This window comes from Clupea harengus, chromosome 10 (assembly GCF_900700415.2).
Source record: "Clupea harengus chromosome 10, Ch_v2.0.2, whole genome shotgun sequence".
Lineage (NCBI taxonomy): Eukaryota > Metazoa > Chordata > Actinopteri > Clupeiformes > Clupeidae > Clupea > Clupea harengus.
The window spans coordinates 15,579,643-15,605,268 of NC_045161.1; the positions used below are offsets into that span (position 1 = coordinate 15,579,643).

General features: G+C 47.6%; 1 protein-coding gene across 4 annotated transcripts in view; it reads right to left on the reverse strand.

The window, feature by feature from the left end:
• Positions 1-25,626, reverse strand: part of farp2 (FERM, RhoGEF and pleckstrin domain protein 2) — a 47,964-nt gene that overhangs the window by 17,646 nt on the left and 4,692 nt on the right. For all 4 annotated transcript variants that reach the window (XM_031575558.2, XM_031575559.2, XM_031575557.2 and 1 more), the window contains exons 3-13: positions 12,005-12,109; positions 10,420-10,462; positions 10,181-10,259; positions 9,945-10,042; positions 9,474-9,588; positions 6,453-6,600; positions 6,215-6,310; positions 5,776-5,939; positions 5,357-5,425; positions 4,937-4,994; positions 4,371-4,635 (exon numbers count right to left, since the gene is read on the reverse strand). In XM_031575558.2, the coding sequence (XP_031431418.1) occupies positions 4,371-4,635; positions 4,937-4,994; positions 5,357-5,425; positions 5,776-5,939; positions 6,215-6,310; positions 6,453-6,600; positions 9,474-9,588; positions 9,945-10,042; positions 10,181-10,259; positions 10,420-10,462; positions 12,005-12,109 (1,240 nt within the window). The remainder of the gene's footprint in view (positions 1-4,370; positions 4,636-4,936; positions 4,995-5,356; positions 5,426-5,775; positions 5,940-6,214; positions 6,311-6,452; positions 6,601-9,473; positions 9,589-9,944; positions 10,043-10,180; positions 10,260-10,419; positions 10,463-12,004; positions 12,110-25,626) is intronic.

Sequence of the window (25,626 nt, forward strand, 5' to 3'; positions counted from 1 at the left end):
CACACGCCCACAGGGAGCGGGGCAGACGGCAGTGGAGACGCGTCCCGTCCCCCATCCTCGCTTGTGAGAGTAGAGAGGTGCCGCCTGGACTCGCAACAAGGGTGGGGACACATTCCACACCGAGATGGGTGAGCGTTTGCCGTCTCTCAAAATGACAATGAGAAAGACTGTTCTGGTTCGTGCTGCCTCTTTTTGACATCTTTTCATTTAAGAAAATTAAGTTTCAACACATTAGTCCATTTGACTCCTGACCTTAAGCTACAAAATAGTTCCTTTACACACACACCGCGGCATAGTGTAGAAGGGATTTCATCTTTTGTGACTGAAATGTAAAGCTGATGGTACACCGAGCAACTTTTTAATCTTGTTGAAGTTTCGTGCAACCTTCACTGAGATACATCATCTGAACAGCAGTCAATAGTTATTCATCACTGCCAAACATCCACAGCTCTAGTTGCCTTCTGTGCACAACAACACCGCTTAAGAAGCTGCCCAGTCCATCATCAACCTGCCAGTAATGTTCAAAATGTCAGAAAGGCCGCCCTGGAGAATATTTTGGCCGAATGAGAGAATGGAGTCAAATAGTGGCAGGGGAAAAGGAGGATGAGAACAGCACATAAAAGCTTCCACTGCCACTTGCACGCTTGCAAGCATGCACGCACACACACGCGAACAGACACACACACACACACAATGATTTGAATCATTAGATACAGAGAGAGAGAGACCAAGAGTAGGGGCATAAACCACCCTTTGGCAGTCCCAGGCAGGTTAAAATGGCAGGAAATTAAAAAGGAGATTGCTGGGCAGACGCAACGGAGGAAATGACATCAGTCTGTCTAACGAAAAGCATTGCTAGCAGTTACCCCCAAAAACCCTTTCATTGGCTCTCCTTCCCCTCCTTAAGGGTCAGGAGCACTCCATGTACCATGGCACGACATCAGCGTTCCCGACCAGAAGAGCCAAGAACCTCACCAACCAAATCGGCATGCCTGTGGGCTGGCGGCCGGACAGAAACAACAGCGCTACGACTGCTGGCGTACCCGGCACCACTCCATTTCATATCGAACGCGCGCGCACACACACACACACACACACACACACACACACACACACACACACACACACACACACACACACACACACACACACACACACACGGACTGTGAATGCATACAACCACAGTACAGACATGTGGAAAGGGGATCTTCACCAAACTACTTGATGCAAAAAGTGCAATGATCTAAGGCTGAAGGCTTTGCAAAGATCCTGAAGTGCTCATGAAAGATTTATTGCTTTTAAAAAAAAGGCACGAGATAGGGTATATGGTTATAAGTATTTATGTGCTAGAAAGCTAGATTCTATTTACAGTACCTGAATCAATAGCATAAAAATGTATATTAGCTAAAACACTAAATTGCCATGGGCTAGGTATTCTAAGTTGTTCACAGACACTCATGTTGTGAACAAATCTGCTTGAGGCAAAATATACTGTTTACTTGTCCAACCCACAACGTCATTTTTCTTCCATAAGGTCCTACTGACCTCCATCTTACTGCTGTACATGAAACCTATGGCAGTAAAATCCCCATTGGCTTCACATACTGGGCTCTACGTTACATTCGCTTTGTTAGCAGAGGTACCGACAGCATATGCACTTGATCTGGCTCAGCTCACTATACGGCTTACATTCTTCCACTAAAACTTGCTGCAAGACAGGCTACAGCCCTGGAATTTTAAACAGGCCATTCTGCAGCCAAGTCCCAGGGAGCTCACAATAAATTCCAGCCAGAAAAGTGTGAATGCTTCTTCAATATATGTACCTATACTACATATTGTTAAGCACCACAACATGCATATATGCTTGAGCTGGGCAACTTCAAAATGTATTGCCACAGACTCTTAGAGGGGGGGGGGGTCACAGGAGTGCCAGGATTAGCTCCTGACCAGCAGGGGTCAGTGTGGAGCGAATGCCTCACAACAAAATCACTGAAGAGGGGATTAAGGCTCGACCAAATTTTGGCCTGGATTGCTGCTCAGCATTGGAAATCACCAAAACTCGCACCCCTGCTCAACAATAAGCACCGGCTTCCCGCAATTTAAACTAAGCCCTGAGTAGAACAGCATAATAAAAGCGCTCTTAAATTGAGCCGTGTGAAAGGATCAGGTTCCAGCCTTTCTTTGTATTTGATGTTCCTTCAAAGGTTTGAGGAAAAACATGGCTATTAGAAGGGTGGAACAAGATGACTGAGGAGTGTATACTTCTCTTGGAGGACCAGGTTAGTGTTCATTTAAAGATCCATAGCAACAGTTAGGCTGAGCTTATCATCTAACTGTTCCTTTTGAAATTCATAGCTTCATTGCTTAAGATTATGAAGAACAAATCACTGAAGTCAGTGTTTCAAAAACTGGACAAAACATCCAAAGCCGTTGATCTGGGATTAAGATTTGATTGGCACATCAGACATAAATTTAAAATAAAATCACTTACATTGTCTTTTGTCATCAAACAAAAAGAACACATTCATGTAAATACTAGGGAAAAAACCCTTTCACTCAAATCAATATTCCTTCACAGGCTGGAAAATAATCTTCATATACCACCACCAACCACATTCACACATACACAATGCTACAAGTGCTAAAAAGCTACACCACAATAGACTTTAAGCTTGAATCTCGAGTTGAGAAGGAGTGATAAGTTATTCAGAGAGGACTGAATGGGTGTCAACAGACAAAGAGGTGCTTAGAGGTTAAAAAGAGCATAATATTAAAAAACATCTAAAAAGAAGCACAAAGTACCAATGACCATTACTGTCTCTGAAGTGTTCTCACTACAGGCACTTCATTAATTCCCTGCTAGCAACTGAGCAAGGGATAATCACGTAGTCCTTGACTCGAGAATACTGTCCACCAAAACTACCATCAAACGTCATGACTTAGAAAGTGCTGCAGGGGTAAATACGGAGCAACCCCATCCTCCCACAGGCAAAAACAACAAGAGCAAGAATCACAACCAACCAAGCAGAGGGTCCGTAAACCAGAAAACCATGAAAGAAGTGCTTAAGAAAGAGTATGAAAGCAAGAAAAAGCAGAAAGGTTAGACTATTATAACTATGGCAACTACTAGTAAGCCTACTACTACTACTACTACTACTGTTAACAGTAGCAACCATTCAGTGAGTCACACTTAAGTGCCGAGTCATTTTCAGCATTTCAGAAGGGACCCATGGCGGTACAGTCAGTATTCGATCAAAGCCACTCATCACAGGGATGGTGTTTCTGCCGGTTTAGAGGGAGGGAGGGGGAGGTTCAGTGAGGTCTTCCCTCTCTGACACGGTAAACAAGCTACATTTTAAGATGGCCAGGGCTCGGAGGCTCGCCTATGCCCAGCGCCCGTAGGTTGTGGCACTCCAGCAGGAAGCCCTCCACCCCGGTTCCACCGCCTGCCAGTGGGTTGGCGTAGAAGAGGTTCTGCTCGGGGGGCAGGCCGGCATCTGAGCCCCAGTCGGAGTCAGAAGCCGAGCTGGCGTTGTCAGAGCCCTCAGTGGCCGTCGGCGGGTAGCTGAGCTGCTCCAGCTGCTCCACCAGCTCGCCGAACTGCACGGCCGAGCTGCCGCCCGAGCGCACAGAACACGCCGGGAAGTTGATCATGGAGCTGGCCTCCGACAGGTTCTCTGAGCCCGGCAGGCGGAGGGAGGAGGACGAGTCAGGGCCGCCGGAGAGGCCGAGTGGGAAGGAGAGAGAGAGCGAGTCGCCTGCTAGGGGCAGCAGGTCAAGCGAGCTGCACTCGGAACGATTGTTGACCAGTGAGCTGGTCTCTGAGCGGCCGTGAGAGCTCACGCCATATTGGATGCCGCTGCTCAGGTCCTCTAGGCCCAGGCCGTACACCTCGGCTGTGCCAGGGTCTATGCTGCCGTCGCCATTCATGTCCCTCCCCATCTCTTCCTCATCCTCCCCCTCCTCGTCCTCCTCTAGGTAAGCAAAGCGGCCGACCTGCTCGTCGAAGCCGAATGAGTAGGCCTCGGCACCACCGGCGTAGAACGACATCTCGGCCGGGTCGTCGTCGATGTACTCCTCGGACACCTGCAGGTGTGCAGCGGCCAGAGGGTAGTGCCCGGGGCTAGACGGTTGCCGGGCACGCAACAGCTCCGCCTCAAAACTCTCAGGTGTTAAATAACCCTTCCTCTCCCCCACCCCAGCACTACTCATCACCCCAACCCCCCGACCCAACAACCCCTTCCCACCCCCCCAATCGCTATCCTCATTGCCATTTTGGGAGATGTGCTGCAGGGGACAGGAGAGGCTACTCTCTACACACACAAACGAGGGGCCGCAGTCTCCTGCAGTCGCCCGGTTACTAGTGGCACCTTGGAAGGCGTAGTGGGACGGGGGTGAGGTGGCGGCGTTGACCGGGTCCTCCTTCGGGGGGCTGGGGGGCCGGGCAGGCTGCTGCTGCTGGTGGTGCTGGAACTGCTGGCTCTGTTGGAAGGCAGGCAGGCTCTGGTGGGGCTGCAGCTGAGTCTGGGGCTCCTGGCGTAGGGGAGAGCCACCTCCAATCGGCAAGGAGTGGAAGGAGACGGTGGCCGAACCAGGCGAACCGGGGAGCCGCAGGCTGTCGTTGAAGGACAGACTCTACAGGAGGGAAAGGACAGAGAGAGAGGTGGGAAGACATGAAGAGAAGGGGAGGGGGACAGTGAATGGAGATGGAGTATGGATAAGTCATGTTAGGAACAGATATATGGATGGACAGAATAAAATGAAAAGACACAAGGATGGAAAGAGAGAGGTGAGAAAACAACAATGTGGGATTTAAAAAGGGGTTGGTCTTGAGGGGTTCGGTATAGCTCTAAATAAAAGAAAAACAAAACAAACAGAATAGAGGTGAGAGAGTAAGAGCACAAATTGTCACTTCTTCTAGGTCTTCACTACTGACCTGTTTTGGAAAATCAGAGGCCAGGGAGCGGGCAGACATGCGGATCTTGCTGTTCCTCCTGTCAGAGAGAGAAAGAAGCCGTCAGATCGGGGATTACACCAAAGACAGAGGCGCAGGAGACAGCTCCAGGTCCCCCCCCAATCCCATCCAAACACACACCCATCCCCCCACCACAATCCCCATGAACCCACCTGCCATCACAATCCCACACAGTTCTGCACAACCCCCCACTTTGGATTCTGTATCCCCCTATCTGTAGGATCACAGTGTCTGCTAAACACTTGAAATGGAAATGTCTATCCATGCCCACTATACAAAAGCCAAACAGACACACACACACCAACAACAACAACAACCCTTTCTCAACAAAGTTATTCCTAAATCATGAAATCCCCTAACCCCACTGAGTCGCACACACACCTTTGATATGGAGTCCTTCGCGCTCCGCTGTCTCTCACGTACTCCACCAGCTGCTTCTGAGTGCGACCGCTGCCCCAACACAAAAAGTGTTGAGTGACAATGGGATTTGAGGGGGAGAAAATATTTAATGTTGTTAGTGCTGCTAGAGAACTTCAAACGTGAGACAAACAGACAGATGTTACACAGGTCTATACACCAAAAACAAAAACAGCCAGATGTTACACAGGTCTATACACCAAAAACAAACAAACCTATAGCTGCAGACAGACACAAACGACACATAAACATGACTCCACACACAGACAGAGGTGCTCCCGTTACTTACTTACACACACACACACACACACACACACACACACACACACACACACACACACACACACACACACACACACACACACACACACACACACACACACCTGTATCTAAAAGAGGATCCTCGGCTGAAGAGGATGGCTTTGGCCTTGGGCTGGGGCTGGTCGTGCAGCCGGAAGAAGGAGTGATGCTCCACACAGTTCTTCCAGAAGATCTTACACTGGTCCCTGCTGGCCATCAGGAACTCCAGCGTGTCCTGGTGAGGGCCCTGAGGGAACCAAAAAGCCAACATGAATGCTCTGCAGGAACTTTATAAGCAAGGAACTCTTCAACCGTTTGATGAGTGCTTGAAATGAAAGCATATGGTGTGCAATGGAGAAAAACTCGATATGACCTTTTTGATTCATTTTGTTTCATCTATGTACTGCTTGCTAGTATGATTGTGCTCTTGACTCAGTAGTTGAAGGGTTTTGGAACAGAGACATGCATGCATCAGCTACATATGGACATCAGAGACAGTATCGACTAGGTACTACAACTCACATGAACATCAGGATGGAGTTTAATGAGGAACCGTTTCCTCTTGAAGCTCAGCTTGCGGATCTTTGACCAGTTGAAGGTGTTGATTTTCGTGTTGCCCTGAAGAATAGTCAGTAATTAGAAAAGGATATGAAAGGATATGGGTGATCTAATATTATATGAGTGAGTGAACCTATGAAGGAGAATTCTCCATCACAAAACGGACACACCACAACCAGCCTGTTGGGAGCACACGCCTCACCTGGAACACCTGCAGGCCCATGTGAGCCACGGAGAGGTTGATCTTGGTTCCCTCGCGGTCGGCTGCTGGGTGGAACCGCACGCCAAACATCTCCAGCTTCCGCGCAATCTCCAGCACCTGGAAGTCCGACTCTGCTGGGGTCTGACCACTGCAGGACACAAGGAGAGCAAGATGGTGAGTGAGTGCTATAAATAAGTCCAAAAAAAGAAAAGAAAGGAGAGAGCGAGTGAAAGGAAGAGAGACAGAATGAGCGGCCTGAAATTTGGAACTGTGCCAAAACATTTCACACCATTTCAAGAATCCATTTTTATTTTGTATCCCTCTTTTCATTGAAACGGGTGTGATTTCCCTCTTGTTAGCTTTTAAGAGCTCCTTCAATATGAATGCAGTAGTAAACTTGACATGGCGTGGCTTTGGTGTAATCACATTACAGAGGGGAAACACGCAATGAATGGCCACTTTAAAATCTCCATCAAAAAGTTGCAGCTGCCCACTAGTACTTGGGAAAACAAAAACAAAAACACCACCACTGTACAGTGTAGCTCAGTTTCATTCATTCGTTCCTGGAAAAAGAAAAAATTCTCAGCTGATTTCCAATCAGATTAAAGTCACATTTTAACCCTCTTGGATTCCCTACTGTGACTCCATACTCCCATTCCCCAAACCTCCTCCTTTCACAGGCACTGTCTGCAAGCCTGCGGTGATTACAACCAAACACGGTGTAGGGGGGACTCAAGCCACCCAATCATCTAAATGTTTGCTACTGGGGCCAAGCCTAATGGGCTGGCTAGGAGGCTGCACTGGCAGTGTTCCACATCATCAGTGCATTCTAATTTTGCTCATCCTTTAAGCTGTGAAATCTCCTTAGGCCACCCCCCTCCTTCCTCATCCAGCACAGCCCCCACCCCAGCCCTCCCGCCCTCGTTGGCCGTATGGCTAATCAACGGCCCGGAACTCCAGGGGATTAGAGCCAGGGCCAGGGACCAGCCGGCCTGCTGCCCTCCTACGCAATGGCCAACATGAGCAGGCAGGCAGGGAGGGAGGGGAGATGGGGAGAGAGAGAGAGAGAGAGAGAGAGAGAGAGAGAGAGAGAGAGAGAGAGAGAGAGAGAGTGTGAGTGAGTGTGCTGAGGCATCATCTCTGGAAGAGGGGAAAGATGAGATGTCAGAAACAAGAGGGGAAAGAGTGAGAAAATAATCTTAGGGTTAAAGCTGTGTGTAAAACAGATAAATATATAGACAGACAGTTGGAGAGCTGCCTATAGGTTAACTCACTCATGTACACTACACTCTAGCTGGCCACATGATTTAGGCCTTCTGAGAAATGCTGGAGTACTGGATGCAATAGCACTGTGGGCTAAGGGCAGAACTATTAGGCAATGCGGGTGCAGTTTATATTTATTGTTATGTCTTTAGTTCGCCGTGGTCCACGTGTCCTCTCCTATTTCTTGTGCTGAGGGAGATCTTCATTCTTGGGTTTCAGGACTGGAGCACTACAAAGCCCACCAAAACCGCCCACCGAAACAAGCCCTCCATGAACAACAGCTGCTTGCCATTATGCATGCCTAATCCGTGTTTGTGTGTCTTTCCAGCCGTGATCGGGCCTCACACACACACACACACACACACACACACACACACACACACACACACACACACACACACACACACACACACACACACACACACACACACACACACACACACACACACACACACACACACACGTGCTTGCCAGCATAACAACCGGGTTGTGACCAGTACAAGTCACAATTGAAATGCGTTCCAGAGAAACATCCATTTTTCAAAAAGGTGCTCAGCAGTTTAGCAAGTTCCCAGAATCCTTGGAGAGGGCGCGTGTGAACCTGCAGCGAGCAGAGAGCAGAGTAACTCGGCTGTTGCGTGTGATCTCTGTCCAGCGCCGAGCGGCCCAAGCGCTCTCGAGCAGCAGCGGCAGTACGGAGCGGCCCAGAGGGCAACTGCACGCAGCGCGTACAAATACCACATTTATGGCCCATCCAGCATGCTGTGGAAAATTCCTACAAATGGTGGCGTTAAATCATAGCACGCTCGAGAGAGAGGGAGGGAGAGGGAGAGAGAGAGGAGCAGGCAGGCGTGGAGGTGAACAGCAAAAGTGAAAGAAAAGAGAGAGAGAGAAGGATGCAGAGTGCGAATGTAAATATGTTTAATGTTTCTATACATGTATACATACACAGTGTGTATGTTTTTTTTTATTAAATATCTGTATTCTGTGTAGGTTTATGTCTATGCAAGTCTACACATCGAGATTTAGATTTCTCGTTCCTTGTATTCCCTATCCTTTGTATGACTTCTTTGGCAATACAGATGCCTTATTTGTCATGCCACTAAAACAACTCTTTGAATTGAATAGAAAAAAATGTGAGTGAGGGATTGAGAGAGGTTCCTGGGGAACATTGGCATGTTCATGCTTTTGTGCAAGGAACCCACTGAACTAAAGCGAACTTTCAAAAATCAAGATATTCTCGACCTTCACACCCCTCCCATAAGCAGCCACAGGAGAGTGTGGAGGCGCAAGAGGAAGGAAGAAGAGTGGGAGAACTACACGGTGGTTACTGGTGCCATAGTAGGCGTCAGCTTTGTGTAGCATTTCAACTTCATACCTGCTGATCTATGATTCTATATATTGTAGCATCAGATCTAAGCTGAAGGATGTTTCTTGGGCACGTACTGTACATCGTGGAATAAAGGCTGAGGGGGCCTATAAACATATGCTGGATTGGTTTGCATTTATCCTACACATGAACGAGGGAAACGGGAGGAGCATTGACAATACTGACAGGGGTTTAGGGAAATATGTCAGTTTAAGCCTTTACAACAATTAAATGGTGTTCTGGCTGTCCTTCTGAATGGGAGGGGCTTAGAAATGGCAATAGCAGGAGCTGTTGAGTTGCTGTGGAGTTGTTTGTGGGTGTGGCTATGATGTCTGTTGCGTTGCTGTGGAGTTGTTTGTGGGTGTGGCAATGATGTCGGAGGGTCTTACAGGTGTCGCCGGTGCAGTTCCATGATCTTCTCCTGCACGCGCTCCTGATAAGGCAGCAGCTTGTTCACCTTCAGGTACTCTCGGTCCGCCACGTCGTCATAGTCACCGATCTCCGCTGCGGTCAGCAGGACAGAGAGAGGAAGTGAGTCAAGAGTGTTGATTCAACGGAGAATACTGATAAAGTGAATGAGTCAGCACCGGTCGACAGAAAGTCCTACTCCGTTTGCACTGTTAGTTAATGTTTCAAAAATATATTTCATGCAAGTTTGAAGTGTTTCATCATGAAAATGGTCCTGCTCCAAAAAAAAAATTTTTTTAAAAAAAATCACCTCTCATATTGCAGTGGGGCTATCTGCTGGAATGCTCTCTGTGTGTGTGTGTGTGTGTGTGTGTGTGTGTGTGTGTGTGTGTGTGTGTGTGTGTGTGTGTGTGTGTGTGTGGAGGGGGAGAGGTTAAGGGTTGGATACTTACACTGCACCAGGTGGGAGGCAAGAAGGGCAGCAGTGTTCTCTGTACAGATGAGCCTCCCTTCCATCAGATCCCTCTTCATCTGCAGAGAGAACAGGTACCTGTGGGGAAATACAATAATCAATATTGAAATAGGGTAAATATCATCTAAAGCTGGAGCGCATGCCCCACACAGAATCATTTTTCTAGCAGAGGGTTAGGGTTGCTAGGGCAACTCGACAGAAAGTCACATCACTTGCCTGGTGTACTCTTCCTGTAGCTGGCCAGGGTCTGGAGGGAAGAACTTAACCGAGAGTCTGAAGAGTGTGTTCATGGGCCCTAGATCCAACCAGACACAGACACACACACACACACACACACACACACACACACACACACACACACACACACACACACAAAGTGAATCACTGGCATCACTGCCCAAACATGGTGTGTAAAGAAGAAAAATAATAATGGCCAGCTCAGTGCCTTCACTCACTTCTCACTTGTCTGACGACAAGCTTTGTTGGCTCCAACCATACCTGTAAATCAGATGCACAATTAGATTAGCCTTGCAACAATCTGGTCTAATTAAAGCTGAAGGCCTGCGCTGTTGGCTACCTCCTCGCTTTCGCTGATCGATGCCAAACGTTTGAACATTTGAAAATGGTGATAAAAACAAGGAGAGTGCCACAGATGTGAGTGTGACGTGCTTGGCTGCTTGCGTGAGTGTGTTTGAGATTGAAATATGCTGGCGTGATAGAAAAATGCTGGCATAGTATGCATGGAATGTGTGTGTGTGTGTGTGTGTGTGTGTGTGTGCGCGTGTCTTTGCGTGCGAGTGGGTAACTATATGCAGTTTAGTTGGAGTATGTTTATAAAGAGTGCACGCACTTATTTGAATGTCTATGGATTTATGTGTTTATGCAAAGTACGTGGTGGGCACACGCTAGTGTGTGTGTTTGTATGGGTGCGCTCGTGTGGAGGGATGTGAGATGGGTCCATGTCACTGCTGAAAAGCAGCTCGTGCTCAGCACCCCCACCCCTTAAATGAACATCTGGGCCCAATTGAGGGAGGAATGCACCTTCCATCACCACATCTCCGCCCCTCTCCCTTCTTCCATGCTGCTTCTTCTGCGAGCGGGACACGAGGCAACACTCATTCCCCCCCCCAAGCCTCTAGAACACCTGACGACCTCCGACCCCTCAGCAGACACTCGCTGCTCCAAGCAGATGCTGACAGACGCCCTCACTTCTCGCGCTGGCCTAATGAAAATACAGCCTTCACTAAACACCAGCTCATGAAGGCAACCGCGCCACCTGAAACGACTGCCCCTCTCCTCCAGTATTCCGCGCTCCAGAGCCGCGCCCTGCTACATCTGTCAATCTGTGGGTGGAGGGACGAGTTTTTCCAAGAAACTGGATGTTGCTTCACGGGGGAAATATGTGAAGGTGAAACTGCTCCATGTCGCCAGTTACGCTTGGAGTCGAGCAGCAACGCCCAGGTTTTCCATACCCACTCACTCTTAAACCAGCCAAGCTTATGGGCCTTGTTGGCATGCCTATCAGAACATAACGGCATGAGGGTCTCTTTAAAACGCCCAAAGGCTCTTCAAGCCCCATTGGACTCACCTTCAGCATATACCCATACAGTTTACTAGCCTTAGGTGCTGCATTTCTAAATCAGTCCAGCAGAAATAAGCCTTTTGGGGGAAATGTCAACTCTTTCTAGTCCTATGTAGACCTTCATTGAACTGTGGGCCCCACATCTGCCAGGGATCGACCCCCACCCCCATTTCAGCCTTCATCATGCTCACTCTTGTTTGAAAGGCTTGCATTACCGAGTTCTGACAATTTCTTCATGTTTAAACAATGTAGGCTCTATTTGTGAGAAACTTTACTGAAGAAACTGATATTGTCAACCTAGGCATTCATGAATCTCATCCGAACAGCAGTGGATCAGGCAGGGATGACAGTATATCATTAAGTGTCATGGAGGCTTCAAGTCAACATGAGAAGGAAAGGAGAGAGGAGTAAGTGTGTGAGGACCCGAGGGTGGAGGTGAGGTGGTGTGTCCGTCTTACCCAGTTCATCTGCATGTTCTGAAACTCCAGGCCAAAGTAATCGCTCTCAATGAGATTGCACCGGCGGTATGCTTCAGACAGGAGGGCCTGTCCATCAGCCTTAGACTGCACATGAAAGAGAGAGAGAGAGAAAAAATAAGGATGTAAGTCCTTGTTACATTGCAAATGCTCAACCGTTTGTACAGTAACCATAGAGCACAGTTAATAAAGCAACCTCTAAGGACCCAGATGCACATCATTTGGCGATGAGCTTCACATTACATCATACCACACAGGTGATCACACATGTTGACAGTCTTTGCAAGGATGGCGGGCCAACTTTAATGTACAGCCCATATCGTATGCCATCTTAATGGTGGTCTCGGGCTGTGAACAGGGCATGGTTTACATTAACAAAATCTATACTTTGGCTGGAGAGATATTTGCATTACTCATGTTTCAAGCCCCTCAGCCATTTACTAGCAGTTAGTCATGAATGGAAAAACACTGCGGGTTCCTGGAGGTAATGAGCGTTTGTGGAGAAGCCAGCCTCATCTGCTGTGAGCCACAGAGACAGAGAGAAATGGCTGGGGGTGTAATGGGTGTCAGGGAAACATATCTGTGGTGGAGATGTGAATGAACTGCCCGTACTTACACATACTACATGGGCTGCCACAGCCGCCACAAGTGCTTTCCTACCCGAGACCCACTGCCTAAACTGCGCTTATGGACAACCATGTACTTTCCCTGAATTTTCTTTTCTGCTCGTTTATAAACAATCAGTGGTGGAAAAAAAGGAGTAGGTTGGTGCAACAGGTGGCAAAAGTGTCCAGAGTGAAGCCACACTCAAGCATAGGTGAGAGTGTGTGTGCGATTTTGTGTGTGTTGTTGTGTTTTTTGGGTACAAGGGGCGGGATTTTGAAACCCTCTACCTTCACTGGGCTGCAGGGTTTGGTTCTACTAAATGAAGGACTAATTACTATGTAGCAAGAGCACACTACTCTTGGGGTTTGGAACTCTACCCTGCGACTTTCAGAGAAAATTACACAGTGGGCCATCTGTTTGCAATGTAGAGTGTATTTTGTATGCACTAAAAACAGCTTGGCTTGTATTGGCAAGGGCAGGCTCCGTTGTTTTTTTTTTTTTCAAAGCAAAGCCTTATCCAGCTGAGTCTGCTCAGCAGCAAACTTTGTTTTACATTGATGCCTTTTATGCAAGAAAATGATGGAAAGAACTATGAGAAGAATGGCTGAAAGAGTTACAAATGTAACAACCTCAAGTTCAGATATGAGCTAAAACGATTTCAAATTGCTCTAGTCTTGGCCTTGAAGGTAAGGGCCAGTGAGGATTTAGTGCTACTTTAGATCATAATGAAAAAGGACAAGCCTGAAAACAACTCGACAGCCAAATCTTTCCATGAATAATCAGGGGGAGAGAAGGAGGGAGCAAGGAAGGGAGAAAGAGAGAGAGTGAATATGTGTGAAGAGAGAAGAGGTGACCGTAAGGAGTGATGCGAGAGAAAGAATATAAGACAGACAAGCATTACAACACAAAAAAAAAGAAAGAGAGAGAGAGACACCCAGTCAAAGTGATTCAAAGAAAGCAAGTGTTTTGTGTTGAGTAGAGGCCCACCCCAACCTGACTGGTGTTAAACATTAGCCAGCTGCAGGAATGCTCCAGCAGCCACGGGTGTAAATAACCTCCAGCAGAGGATCCCTCTCAGTGGAGCCACAGACATGATAACTGCCAGACTGATGAGCCAAGAGTTGTGTGTTTGTTTGTGTGTGTGTGTGTGTGTGTGTGTGTGTGTGTGTGTGTGTGTGTGTGTATGCGCCTTTATTGGTACTGGAAGTCTCACTTCTTTCACTCACTTTCCTCCGGGCCCATGCTCTGGATGTGTTGAGGCTGACACAATTCTCAGGAATTGTGGTTAAATTGCTGTGACTGAGTTAAATAAAATCTTTCGCAAATGCAAATATTACGGTGATGACAGTAAATAGCAACCCCCAAATACAATTGCGGGGTAACTATAAATCTGCAAAAGAATAAGGGTGTGACAGGTTAGCTCCCTCTCCCGAGCCCTTCCTCCTGCAAGATTCCAGTCACACCGCTCTGCTTCTTTCTCACCCGCTGGCCTCATGCTATTCCTATTCCTGTGAAGAATGTGCTCCCCCCTGCCAAAAGCCGACAGGTAATTGCCCTCCAAACAGCTTCGTTTGGCCTCAGCCAAGCAGTGATATCGTCTGCGGCGATCGCTCAATTCCGCAGCTAAATGAGCGTGGCTTCAGAAACATTCCCACTGCAGGGGCGACACCAAACACATTTCCCTGGGCACGTGTACTTCTCCCAAGTCTCCGCTTTTGAAAGGTAATTACGATAAAGACCTTACAGACGGGTCACCTGATAACCTCCCTTTCTATGACTTCATTCTAAAAACTCTCCCGACAAGAGTGTTATCATAAGAGACGGCCTCATGGGTTTGCTTGGCTCAGTGGTACCTTTTCTTTTATTTCCATAAGCAGAGACAGTGGTTAGGAGGCAGTCTCAACAGAGACAGTTGGAAATAAAGTCCCCGCTCATTTTCTATAAACGGGTCACCGGGGCGCGACTCCGCTGACCTCAAACCCGCCACAACACTGCAAGCGTCGGTGAAACCGGCTTCAGCGTGCGCGCGAGATCGACTTTCTTAGCTCCCACTTCCCTGTCCGTTACGCCCGGAAATGACCGGCCGTGCGTGCAGGTTAGTGGGTCAACCAATCAAGGCTCATCCAGCGGGCCGGATTACACAGGAACAGATGTTCCTCTGGCAGAGAAGTCTTTACAGTGTTTACAGAGAACAGGGCTCCGCGAGGCAAGCTTTGAAAGGAGTGCGGGAGAGGGGAACCAGTAAGAGCAGGCAAGGTGGGAAGAGGAGTGAGGGGGAAAAAGAAAGAAGGGGGGGGGGGGGGGGAGAACAAGAGGGACCTCAGCCAAAAACGCATGGTGGCAGAATTTCAGAGCGAGAGAGAGAGAGAGAGCGCTGGTGAGTGAGAGAGAGAGAGAGCACGAGAGAAAGAGCACGTGAGTGAGAAGAAAATACAGCTTTAATGAGAAACACTTCATTGTCATTAAAATGAAATGAAAAAAAAATCAAAGGAAAAGGGGAAAGAAAAGCAGTTCAAGCCTGAGCAGCACACAGATCGAACTGCCCCTCTAAACCAGTTGGGTGCTCTCAAGGAGAGAGAGAGGGAGAGAGAGAGGAGAGGGGAGTGAGTAACAGAAGACCAAGACAGGCGGGGAGTGAGTGGCAGTGTGCTCAGTGGCCTTCCATGTTCAGGCTTGCCTCCATCTAAGCAGGAGGTGGCTTTTTGTCTTGAGTTTCACTACAACACTTTCTCACCGGCGCACACACACACACAAACACATTACGCAATGAGCTCATTGTGAACCCCCGCACAGGAGCCACTCCTAGTGATAAAGACAGAGAGACACACTGCAGCGCTGGCAATCATTAACATGCCAAGCGCCTGTGATAAACGCTCCAAAACAAACGGGAAACAAACCACTCAAATCTCATTAAGCAACCTTGCAATCTTTCTAATCACGGTCACATGGAACCAGTTTGAGCTGCATTCTCTCTCTGACACCAGGAGCACTGCAGAAGAGTCCCATCCCTGATGCCTGCGTCTTTTGCACACACACGTTAAGATCTGCACCATGTGTTGGCACCGGTGTCACACACACACACACACACACACGTTAAGATCTGCACCGTGTGTTGGCGCCGGTGTCTGAAGAGCACAGGCTCCTTGGAGGGAAACGGATCGTTCAGGCCAGAGCTTGAATGAATCTATGGGTGCATTCACATGCTCTTGTTTCTCTTGGTGTGAACGCCACAGGCTCAACCCTGACACACACACACACACACACACACACACACGTCGCTGTCTCAGAGCCAACATGACTATCTCTCGCTCACTCACACACACACACACACACACACACACAAACAAACACATGGGTATTTAGCCCCATGGCCCTGGCCACACGTGGCAGCTTGTTCTTGGCTGCCAGCTGGACAGCTGGTGAGGGAGAGGGAGAGGTAGAGTCTGTGGGCAGATGAACAGGGTGCTAATAGGGATCAGGGGAAGGGCTTAAGGAGACTACCTGGCCGCAGCCTTCATGCAGGCAGACATTACTGACCAACTGATCCACTCTGCTGCGTCACTGCACAGGAGGGGGACACACAAACACGCCACCCTCAAAGCAGTACACACACACACACACACACACACACACACACACACACACACACACACACACACACACTGCACTGTAGGAAAAAACAGGTCACCGGTGCACTGCCCACACACATGGAGGTGAGTGAACAGAGGATGTATTTGGCTGACATATTTTCCCTTAGAAATCTTAGAAAGAATTTCACATTCACTGGTCTGCAATGTCCATACCATCAGCCTACTAGATACTACAACTGACATTTTCATTTAACTTCCACACATTCTCCATTCAGAGTAAAAACCACTCCACATCTATCAACACTGCTTGTGCCTCACTGGCCTGTGATTTCTCCACGCGACGGGCCCAGAGTCAATCAGAGAAAGTAGGGTAGCCGCTTCCAACTTGATCCAGAGAGGACAAAAACAAACAGAGTGCAAACCCTAAAGCAATCAGTGCATTGCTCTGGGGTTTTTCCATCAGCTTAGGGCAACTCTTTCTAGTCAACTCACTAATTTGTTCAACTAATTGAAACGTATGTAGAGTGCTTTTAAGCCATGTGAGTGAGACTGTGTGTGTGTGTGTGTGTGCGTGTGTGTGTGTGTGCACCCTTGTGTGTGTATGTGTGATGAGGGCACTGGTAGATGAAGGATTTTAGGTGGATTGGGAGCTGGTGGAATTTTTTTGGGAAAGTTCTTTGCATGGCCCAGGCTGCAGCTGAGCTCTGTCCGTGAGGATGAGTCAGAAACCTGTCTACACCTCAACACCACACTGACAAACACACACAGCTTCTCCCCTTGACCCCTTTCCTGTTGCGCATCACGAGGATTAGAGCAGAACTGAACGCGTGCCAGTTCACCCCACTAGCCTGCATGCAAAACAATGTCCAACATGCAACACTGTACTTAACATGTGCGATTACACCAGGAGCAGATGCTAGACCGTTCTTCAACCCCAGTTAGAACAAGGGTTCACATGACCAAATACTGCAAAGAGTTAAGGAATGTTCAGTGATCAAATAAGAAGGGCTTCTGGAGATATAGAGTCCACCACTCACCAGATAAAAGGTAAGCTACACATACACTGTATACTTTGAGGATAACTTTTACCAGTATTTACAGTAGACACACTACTGAGGAATGTGTGGGTTCAGCGCACAGCAACTCCTGGAATGCTAGCTGGCCATCAGCAAGTGGAAAAACTCACTCTTTCATTTTTCTCTGCACAAATGTACTGGAAGTCAATGAAACATCTTCCGTGACGTAACCGGTCCGGCCAAGAACACAACTCCCGAGATACCAGAGAGGCGGACAACACCGCATTCATTTTTAGATTATACGCACCATGACGTGGCCAAAAAGCCCTCATGTCTGGAACGTCTAGTTCACGGTTTAATCTCTAGATGTACAAAAGAGATGGTGAGAAATAAAACAATGCTAACTCACGTGACTGAGGTTGGTCTTGAGTTTTTTTTTTTTCACAACCTCCACTAAACCTTTTACTTGTCCATAAGTTCTGTTTATTCGACCCATTTTGCCTTCATATCCCCTAATAACAACCTATACTGAAGAAGCACTGCAAAAACACATTATCTTCTTTCATGGACAACGGCATGTTATTTTCTGAGGATCCGGTGCAGACCAGACTAGTTAGGTGCTATAAATACAACCCGGGTCGGAGGCTCCATCGAACAGGACACGCTGACCTGCTGACCCCGGAGTCAATCCCTGGGCCTGTGCGCCGCCAGCCACCAGGAGGGGTTAAAAGTTAAAGGGCCAAACACTGACATTCCTCCGCAAAACGTCCTGCGGCTACAGTCTCTCTGCTCACCTTCAGGAGAGCTTGGTTACACACACACACACACACACACACACACACACACACACACACACACACACACACACACACACACACACACACACACACACACACACACACACACACACACACACACACACACACACACACACACACACACACACACACACACACACACACACACACCTCCTGAAGTCCACATCCAACACAACTGCTCCGTTCACACCCCGACGATGCCACTCTTCCTCTAGCCCCTGCCCCTCAGTTGTCAACCTTACTATTTATGTGTTTGTTTGTGAATGCTGGCTGGACGGACCCCAACTGGCCTCCCACCCACAGAGGCCCTGCTACACATTCTCCATCTACCCCAGCTCGGTACACCACTCTGGCTAATTCCCCCTCTCCCTGTCTCTCACTACGTTTTATTCTCCCCTTTCCCCCACATAGCGCCCCAACACTTTTACAGGCCTCCCTCCCCACTTCTTCCCTCTACCCCCTTCTCTTCACTGTATCTTTATTCTTCCCCTGTGAACCCCCCCCCCCCCCACCCACCCACCCCCACGTCCCTCTCTCTCTCTCTTTCGCTCACCCCCTTCTCGCTCACTCCTTCTCTTTCTGTGAGAGTAGTGGTGAAGGCCAGAGCAGGGGCAGGGGATTGCTGGATAAAAGAGGGCCTGTGTTCCTTGCCCTGCACCCTGGCCAGACACCACAAGGCTGTGCTTTCTGCTGCAGGAAGGTGTAGGAGGGGCCTGGGGCCCGTGGAGCCATGCCACAGGCACACCACACTGCCAGGCCTCGGACAGGCTCTACCTGGAGCCAGCCAACCCCAGAGCAACTCACAGTACAGGACAGGATCTGGTCAAAACTGTCCTCAGGGAGAGCAAGAGAAAGAGAGAACAGTATGAGAAACAAAGAGGGAGGGAGCAACGAAGATAGAGAGAGAGAGAAAGAAAGGGAGAGAGACAGGGAAAAAGAGGGGACAAGGTATGTGTGTGTGTGTGTGTGTGTGTGTGTGTGTGTGTGTGTGTGTGTGTGTGTGTGTGTGTGAGAAAGAGAGTGTGTTTATGCCAATGCTCTACAGGAGTTGAACTGTGACTGACTTTCAGGCTGCCTCATCTGGGCAGACCTTCAGGCTTTCTGCACAACAAATGTTAAACAAACCTCCTCCTCCGCTGCAGCACGGAGCCACATGGTGTGAGGTGCTGCTTGGATACAAGAGCCCGCCCTCAGATGTCCCTTCTCATTGCCGAGCATCACCTGAGGGCTTGGAGCTGCCACTCACAACAGTCTTCAAAAGAACACACCACGTCTGGTCCAGTCGTGACAGTTGCCAGGGCAGCGAGTCAATTCATCCTTGCCATTTCAAACAAAATGCAGGTAACGGGCTGGGGACTGCGATCACTCACTGCACGGATCTGGCCAGTGCACGTACGGTGGAGGGGGAGGCAGGCAGGCACTCAGTCAGTTAGTCAGTCATGTTAGAGCCAGAACCAGCCGAAACAACCAACACTGCAATTTCTATCTATTTTCTGCTTCCATATTTAAGAGAGAACAAGACCGAGGTTAAATTACAAGTTGGTAAATGACAGAGGGAGCAGATTTATCATTGTGGGATAGGGATAGTCGTCTTCCTAGCATCCAAACTCCATCCATCACCCCTTCCTGAGAACTGCTTTTACTGCATTCGCTAATACAACAGGGGTCTAGCCAGGGACATCCTGCCGATAATGGGGAATTTAAAATGTCACCTTGTTTTGACATGATGAGCCTGCTCACAGCGCAAAGCACACCAACACACTTTACTGAGTGTACGTGTCAAAACAAAGGAGGCTTTCAGTACACGGCAAAGGAAGATCATTTCTCTCACAGCAATGGCAGAGGGAGGGAGAGAGGCTAGGGGAAGGAGGGGAGTGGGTAAGAAAGGGTGAGAAAGAGGAGAATGAAAGAAGAGGAGAAGAAGGATGGGGGGAGAGAGAGAGAGAGAGAGTCTGTCTCTCTGTGGGCCTCTGGCCCCATCAGAGTAAATTCACGCTGGTGATCAGTGGCAGTAAATGGCTCCTCTCACAGGGGACGTGTGGAGAGCGAGGGGGGGTTGGCGTTTGGCCCACACTTGGCTGGAAGGTGCTCAGCTTGACTAAAGGATGGATGCCCCCCCCCCTTCTCCCCAAACTTCCACTATAAACAGTGATTCACAATCTGGTCCACAGACCCCCCCCCCCCCCCACCTCTCTTTTCTTCTTCTAGAATTCTCCCCTGCCCACACCCTCTCCCTCTCTCTTGTATCTTGTCTACCATCTCTTGCCCTCTCCTAGGCCTAAGCACTTCATCTTTATTGGGGGCAGTTATTTATTCTCCGAAGAGGAAACTCTGACAAGCCACATACTCCAAAAGCATTCTTCGCAGATTCCGCAATCCAGCCGTTGCGAGTGCTGCATTTATGGATTTCCATGCAAATGCAAGACAGTTAGCCAGCCAGTGGGGACCTTTGTCCCTCAGAGACAACATATGGGCCCATAAGATTATGAGGAAATGTCTACCTCAGCACTGTCCAGTCCCCTCCTCCTGCAGCATAACTGCCCTCTCCAATATTGTTATGGCTACTGAGGGAGGATTTAGGTCACAGCAGTCCCCCCCCCCCCCACCACCCTACTCCCCCAAATACACACTGCCCTCCCACCCTCCCTGATAGCACACAAATCCAAGAGAGGTGTAATCAACAAATCTAATTCTGTCTACTACAGTGGAGAACAATGAGGCCTGGCCGTGTGAATTAGCAGCTCCGAAGGCTGCGCGGGTAATGGGGGGCTGGGGGGAGGCCGTGATTAGTTGCGACCGAGGCCACACTTGGGCCGGCTCCCTGGCGGCGGATGTGGGGAGGAAGCGGAGGCCTGTCGTAGTGGCTGCCTCATCGCTTCCTATTAGCCTGGCGAACGGGATCCAGCAGAAACGCAGCCAACGGAGTGGAGCGCTGGCGCGAGCCGAGGCCAGGAAGATAGGGGGCCCGGGGCCAGAGACTCCCCAGCTCAGGAGCTCACAGATCAGATAGGGAGCGGAGTGGAGCCCAGCTCCACGACTCCCCCTGATTTCTTTAGCACTCATCCACTGCTGAAGTATGATGGGCTGGGTTTGTTTAGGTTTGATCTCATTTATATGGGGTCACACCCTGGGGCTGTTGTCGGCACAGATGTGGTGTGTATTAGTGGCAAATCTACAGCCGTTTTGAGGAAATCTTGGATAGTCATTAGGAGCGAATCGCTTTGATTCCCTCAGCTGATATCCAGACATCATGCTGGCCACCACAATATGCATGATTCCTCTCATTCATTCATGCAGGAGATCAGTCACCTGCACTGGCCTCAGTTTAAGACTAGCCCACAGGCGGTAGTTTTAACAAGTTTGAGGGTCACGTCCCACTGAGCGCAGTCAGGACAAAATAAAAACAGTCTCACTCATGCTCCAAACACACTTTGACAACCCATGGTCAACCTGATACCTTAGCCACATCGCTCCATAAATAGGCATCCCCAGATCTTTGACTGGGACAGACTGTGCCATGGGTACCCCTGTCCTGCAGAGAGAGAGGAGCACCACAGCAGGAAACTGAGGGAATAGAGATATCAGGAACTCCAATGCATCACACAAACTTAGAATAGATTGAAGAATTCTGATATCAAATTGATCTTGCATCTTGATTTAGTGGAATCATGGGGTCCCGTGCTATTTCCACTCCTATGCCTGATCCCCCAGCATTACAAAAGGATGAAGGAGAGAGACAGAGAAATAAGTACAGATGGTGTTCGTAGAAACACACATGTATTTGTGTGACTAAGTCAGTGAGCGAGTGACTGGGTAAGTGAGAATGATGGCCTCTATTTTGGCCCCCTGCCATTCCCACCGCCACTTCCAATGTAAACCCCTCAGAGCCACCCTTGCAAATCACACGCTGGGCTACCGGTGCTGTTGACATGTTGAGGATCTGAACCAACCGGAGCCAATCCAAAGGCCTGATTACATGGTAGGCAGAGGGAGAGTGCTCCTTCAGAAAGAAATGAAAGGGGACTAACATGTGTTATAAATATCAGTGGCCAGCGCTGGTATGCACATTCCACGAGAGATGGAGCTCGACTGCTCAACACAGCTGACCAACCCCCCCCCCCCCCTGTGTGTGTGTGTGTGTGTGTGTGTGTGTGTAAGTGCATGTATATGTTTGTGTGTGTGGGGGGGGGGGGGGGGGCAAAATCTCACTTGAATTCTAAGAAACAATTTTCCACAGCTAAAACGCATCCTAACAGAGAACAGTGTTATCTGAATTAATACAGCCTTAAACAACAGCAAGGCTTAAAAAACTGCTATCTAATCGGGGCAGATGATTCTCTTGCAGTGGACAAATGACAATCAGGGTCAGGGACAGATAATTACAATGTCAGTTTATACTGGGAAAAGGAAATTGTTGTTTTGATTGCAAAATACCAGTAAAAAGGACATCTTCAAGAATATAATACAATAAAAGATTTATTGGGAATTTTGTTCCTTTCTGTGCTCTTTTTTAGGTCAATTGGGGATATTCCACACAGCTGTTGCCCTCCTAACCTGTGCATGCTCGTAAAGAATTCTTGTGTGCCTTGCAAACAGATGTTGCCAACACAGCACTACACCAGCATGGGAGAATGATAAACACACACTCACGCTCACGCTCTACACACACACACGTCACTAAGGGCCGTTATATGGTACTCCGTACTTCACGATTTCGGACACATGGGAAGGGCCAACACATAGATGGAACGCCCTGGAACGCCCTCTCCGGGGCCCTCGGAGAGCTCTCCCGTGCACCGTTGAAATTCCTGTCGGTCCGTCATGCCGTGCTGTACAGCGACGGATACCCCTTGGCCGTGATTGGTCCGTTACGACATAATTTCCAAAGGACATCATTTCCGGAATCTCACATTTCTGGACCTCGCGTTTCCCGTTTCATTCCCTATATATCACAATACCGCCATGTTTAAAATCCACAAAAAAACTTAAAAAGATGGAGATCACGAACATAGACATATATATGTCTATGATCACGAACATCGAAGAGCGCATTGCGAAAGCGGTCCGGAAATATCCTCACCTCTATAACATATCGCTAAAAGATTACAAAGATGCGCGAATGACTGCCAATTCTGCAGCGGTAGAGCTGGACACTAAAGACTGCGACTGTTTCCTGTTTCATTCCCTATATATCACAATACCGCCATATTTAAAACCCACATGAGCGCCAGCATCTGACAGAGTAGGTGCCAGAGCCCGGCAGGAGCAGACAGCAATTAAAATATTTTGTCCAAACAACCTTTGGACATATTCATTCATATCATATCATGGGACATATCCAACAGCCTCATTAGAATCTGCATCGACTATGATGCCATCTGACAGAAATATCTCCATACAGTTAATTTCTTTTAAACTTGCTTTATGATGCATTTGCCGCCTGTTATCACGTTGTGACAGCTAGGATACAAACAAATTCCTGCAACAGGAAGAAGGCTGTTATCCTAAATGTGAAGTTATTTTATTCTCAAAAAACGCCCGACAGCAAGTAAAATATTTAGTCGCTCACACAAACAAGCCCCGTTAAACTCACAAGCGCGCACAAGAGGGAGATAAGCATATTGAAATAAAATTATTCACATTGCAAGATCGGAATGAAATGGCCTACACATTACACACGCTAGGCATCTGTATATGCCTAAATAAAACTCACGTTATATGCTACACCAGAAGAGGCACGAATAAAACAAGTCTTACCATTGAAGATCAGTTTTTTTCTTGAAATGTAGGCTAAGTACACGGCCACATTCGTTATAAAACTATCTACATAGTCCAACCATCGAGGTTTAATCCATGTTGTTGTGGAGAAAGAAGACGGCATCAATCATATTTCATTAAAGCTTCACACTTCTTACATTGGACATATCAAACAGCCTCATTAGAATCCGCATGACTATGAAGTCTTCCGACAGAAATATCTCCATACAGTACATTTCCCCTCATTAAGTGTCGTTTTAAACTCTCCAGATGACAGTTTCTTTTTTAAAAAAAAACGTTAAGTGCACAAAGTGATTTAATTTACTCTCAAAAACGAACTTCTGCATTATATGAAGCAAACATGTTCCAGTGTTGGGAAAGTTCACTTTCTACATGAACTAGTTCAGTTCATAGTTCACAAATTTTAGAATGAACTAGTTCAGTTCATAGTTTATAATTCAAAATTTAGAACTAAGTTCACAGCTCCAAAAAATGGAGTTCTTTTTTTCAATATGCTGCGAGTTATAATTTTTCTGCAATACCGCTCTCGGCCTCTACGCAACTCGGCGCACACACATTGTATTTGCTTAAAACACACAGAAAACACAGCTGTCACTCGGCTATTACCGGACCAATACCTTTCAAACTCGGTGATATTATTCACAACTCATTTGTCCTTCATTCTATCAAATATGATTAAACAGCATATGGTATTGCACCCGTGAGGCAAGGGAGTAGAGTTTTGTTCAGTTATCTCTCTAGACTGATTACTGACCAACCTTCCACCTTTGAATAATGTAACTTATAAACACTTCGTTTTAAAGCGCTGTGGCCGTCCTTAAATATGTGTCAATAAACGAACTTCTCCATCATGTGAAGCAGACAAGTTGACTTTACTACTTATTAAGATGTTTTAAATATGGAATGCTTTATTGCGCAGGCCGCAGTCTCTCAATTTGCCAAGATGCTGATTATGGATTATCCGTGTGCTCTGCCCTGCTATTGTTTCTAACAATACGATATTTCTTTGTTTGAGTGTGGTTGTTTAGTGTGATGGGGGTATATTATCGTTACTGTCTATAAAGGAAGACATTGCAACAGGAAAATCTCCTGCTCATCTCCATTTGCCCCCACCTGTCACGTCTCTGCGACCCACCAGTTGGGCTCTCCCCACACTTCGAGAAACGCTGTGGTAGGGGGAAATTGACAGGGTGGTTGCAATAATAATAAAAAAAATATTATTATTTTAGTAATTGATACACATGAAGTTTAGTTTAAGGCAAAGGGTAGTGATGGATAAAGTTTTCTATAAAAAACAAGTGAAGTCTTTCATTCTCACTTTCCACTCTAAAACTATGAACTGAACTGAACTATGAACTGGTTCAGAATTTAAATGGTGAACTATGAACGTGAACTATTCATGTTTACTTGTTTGAACTGAACTTTGAACTGGTTCATGAGAGGTGTGAACTTGTACAACACTGTCAGCTTGTCGGTCTTGACGTTCAGATGCTGTGTCTAAACTAGCTATAGGCTACCATCATCTCGTCACATGATAAAATAGAGACTTGACATTGGACCACAACATACATATTACCCAGCAATCATCATTGCAAATCTGAATATGACAAAAATACCAAAGAAAATAAGAACGTATTCATTTCAGGGAATCGTTTTTTCATAGTTTTAATAGTGTAGCCTATATAAGATAAGCATATCATTTTGTTATAGAGTGCTACTATTTTCCCCACAAATAATACCTACCATGATAGAGATTAGTTTGCCCTTTCAGGTGGTTATATAGCATTAGACACACT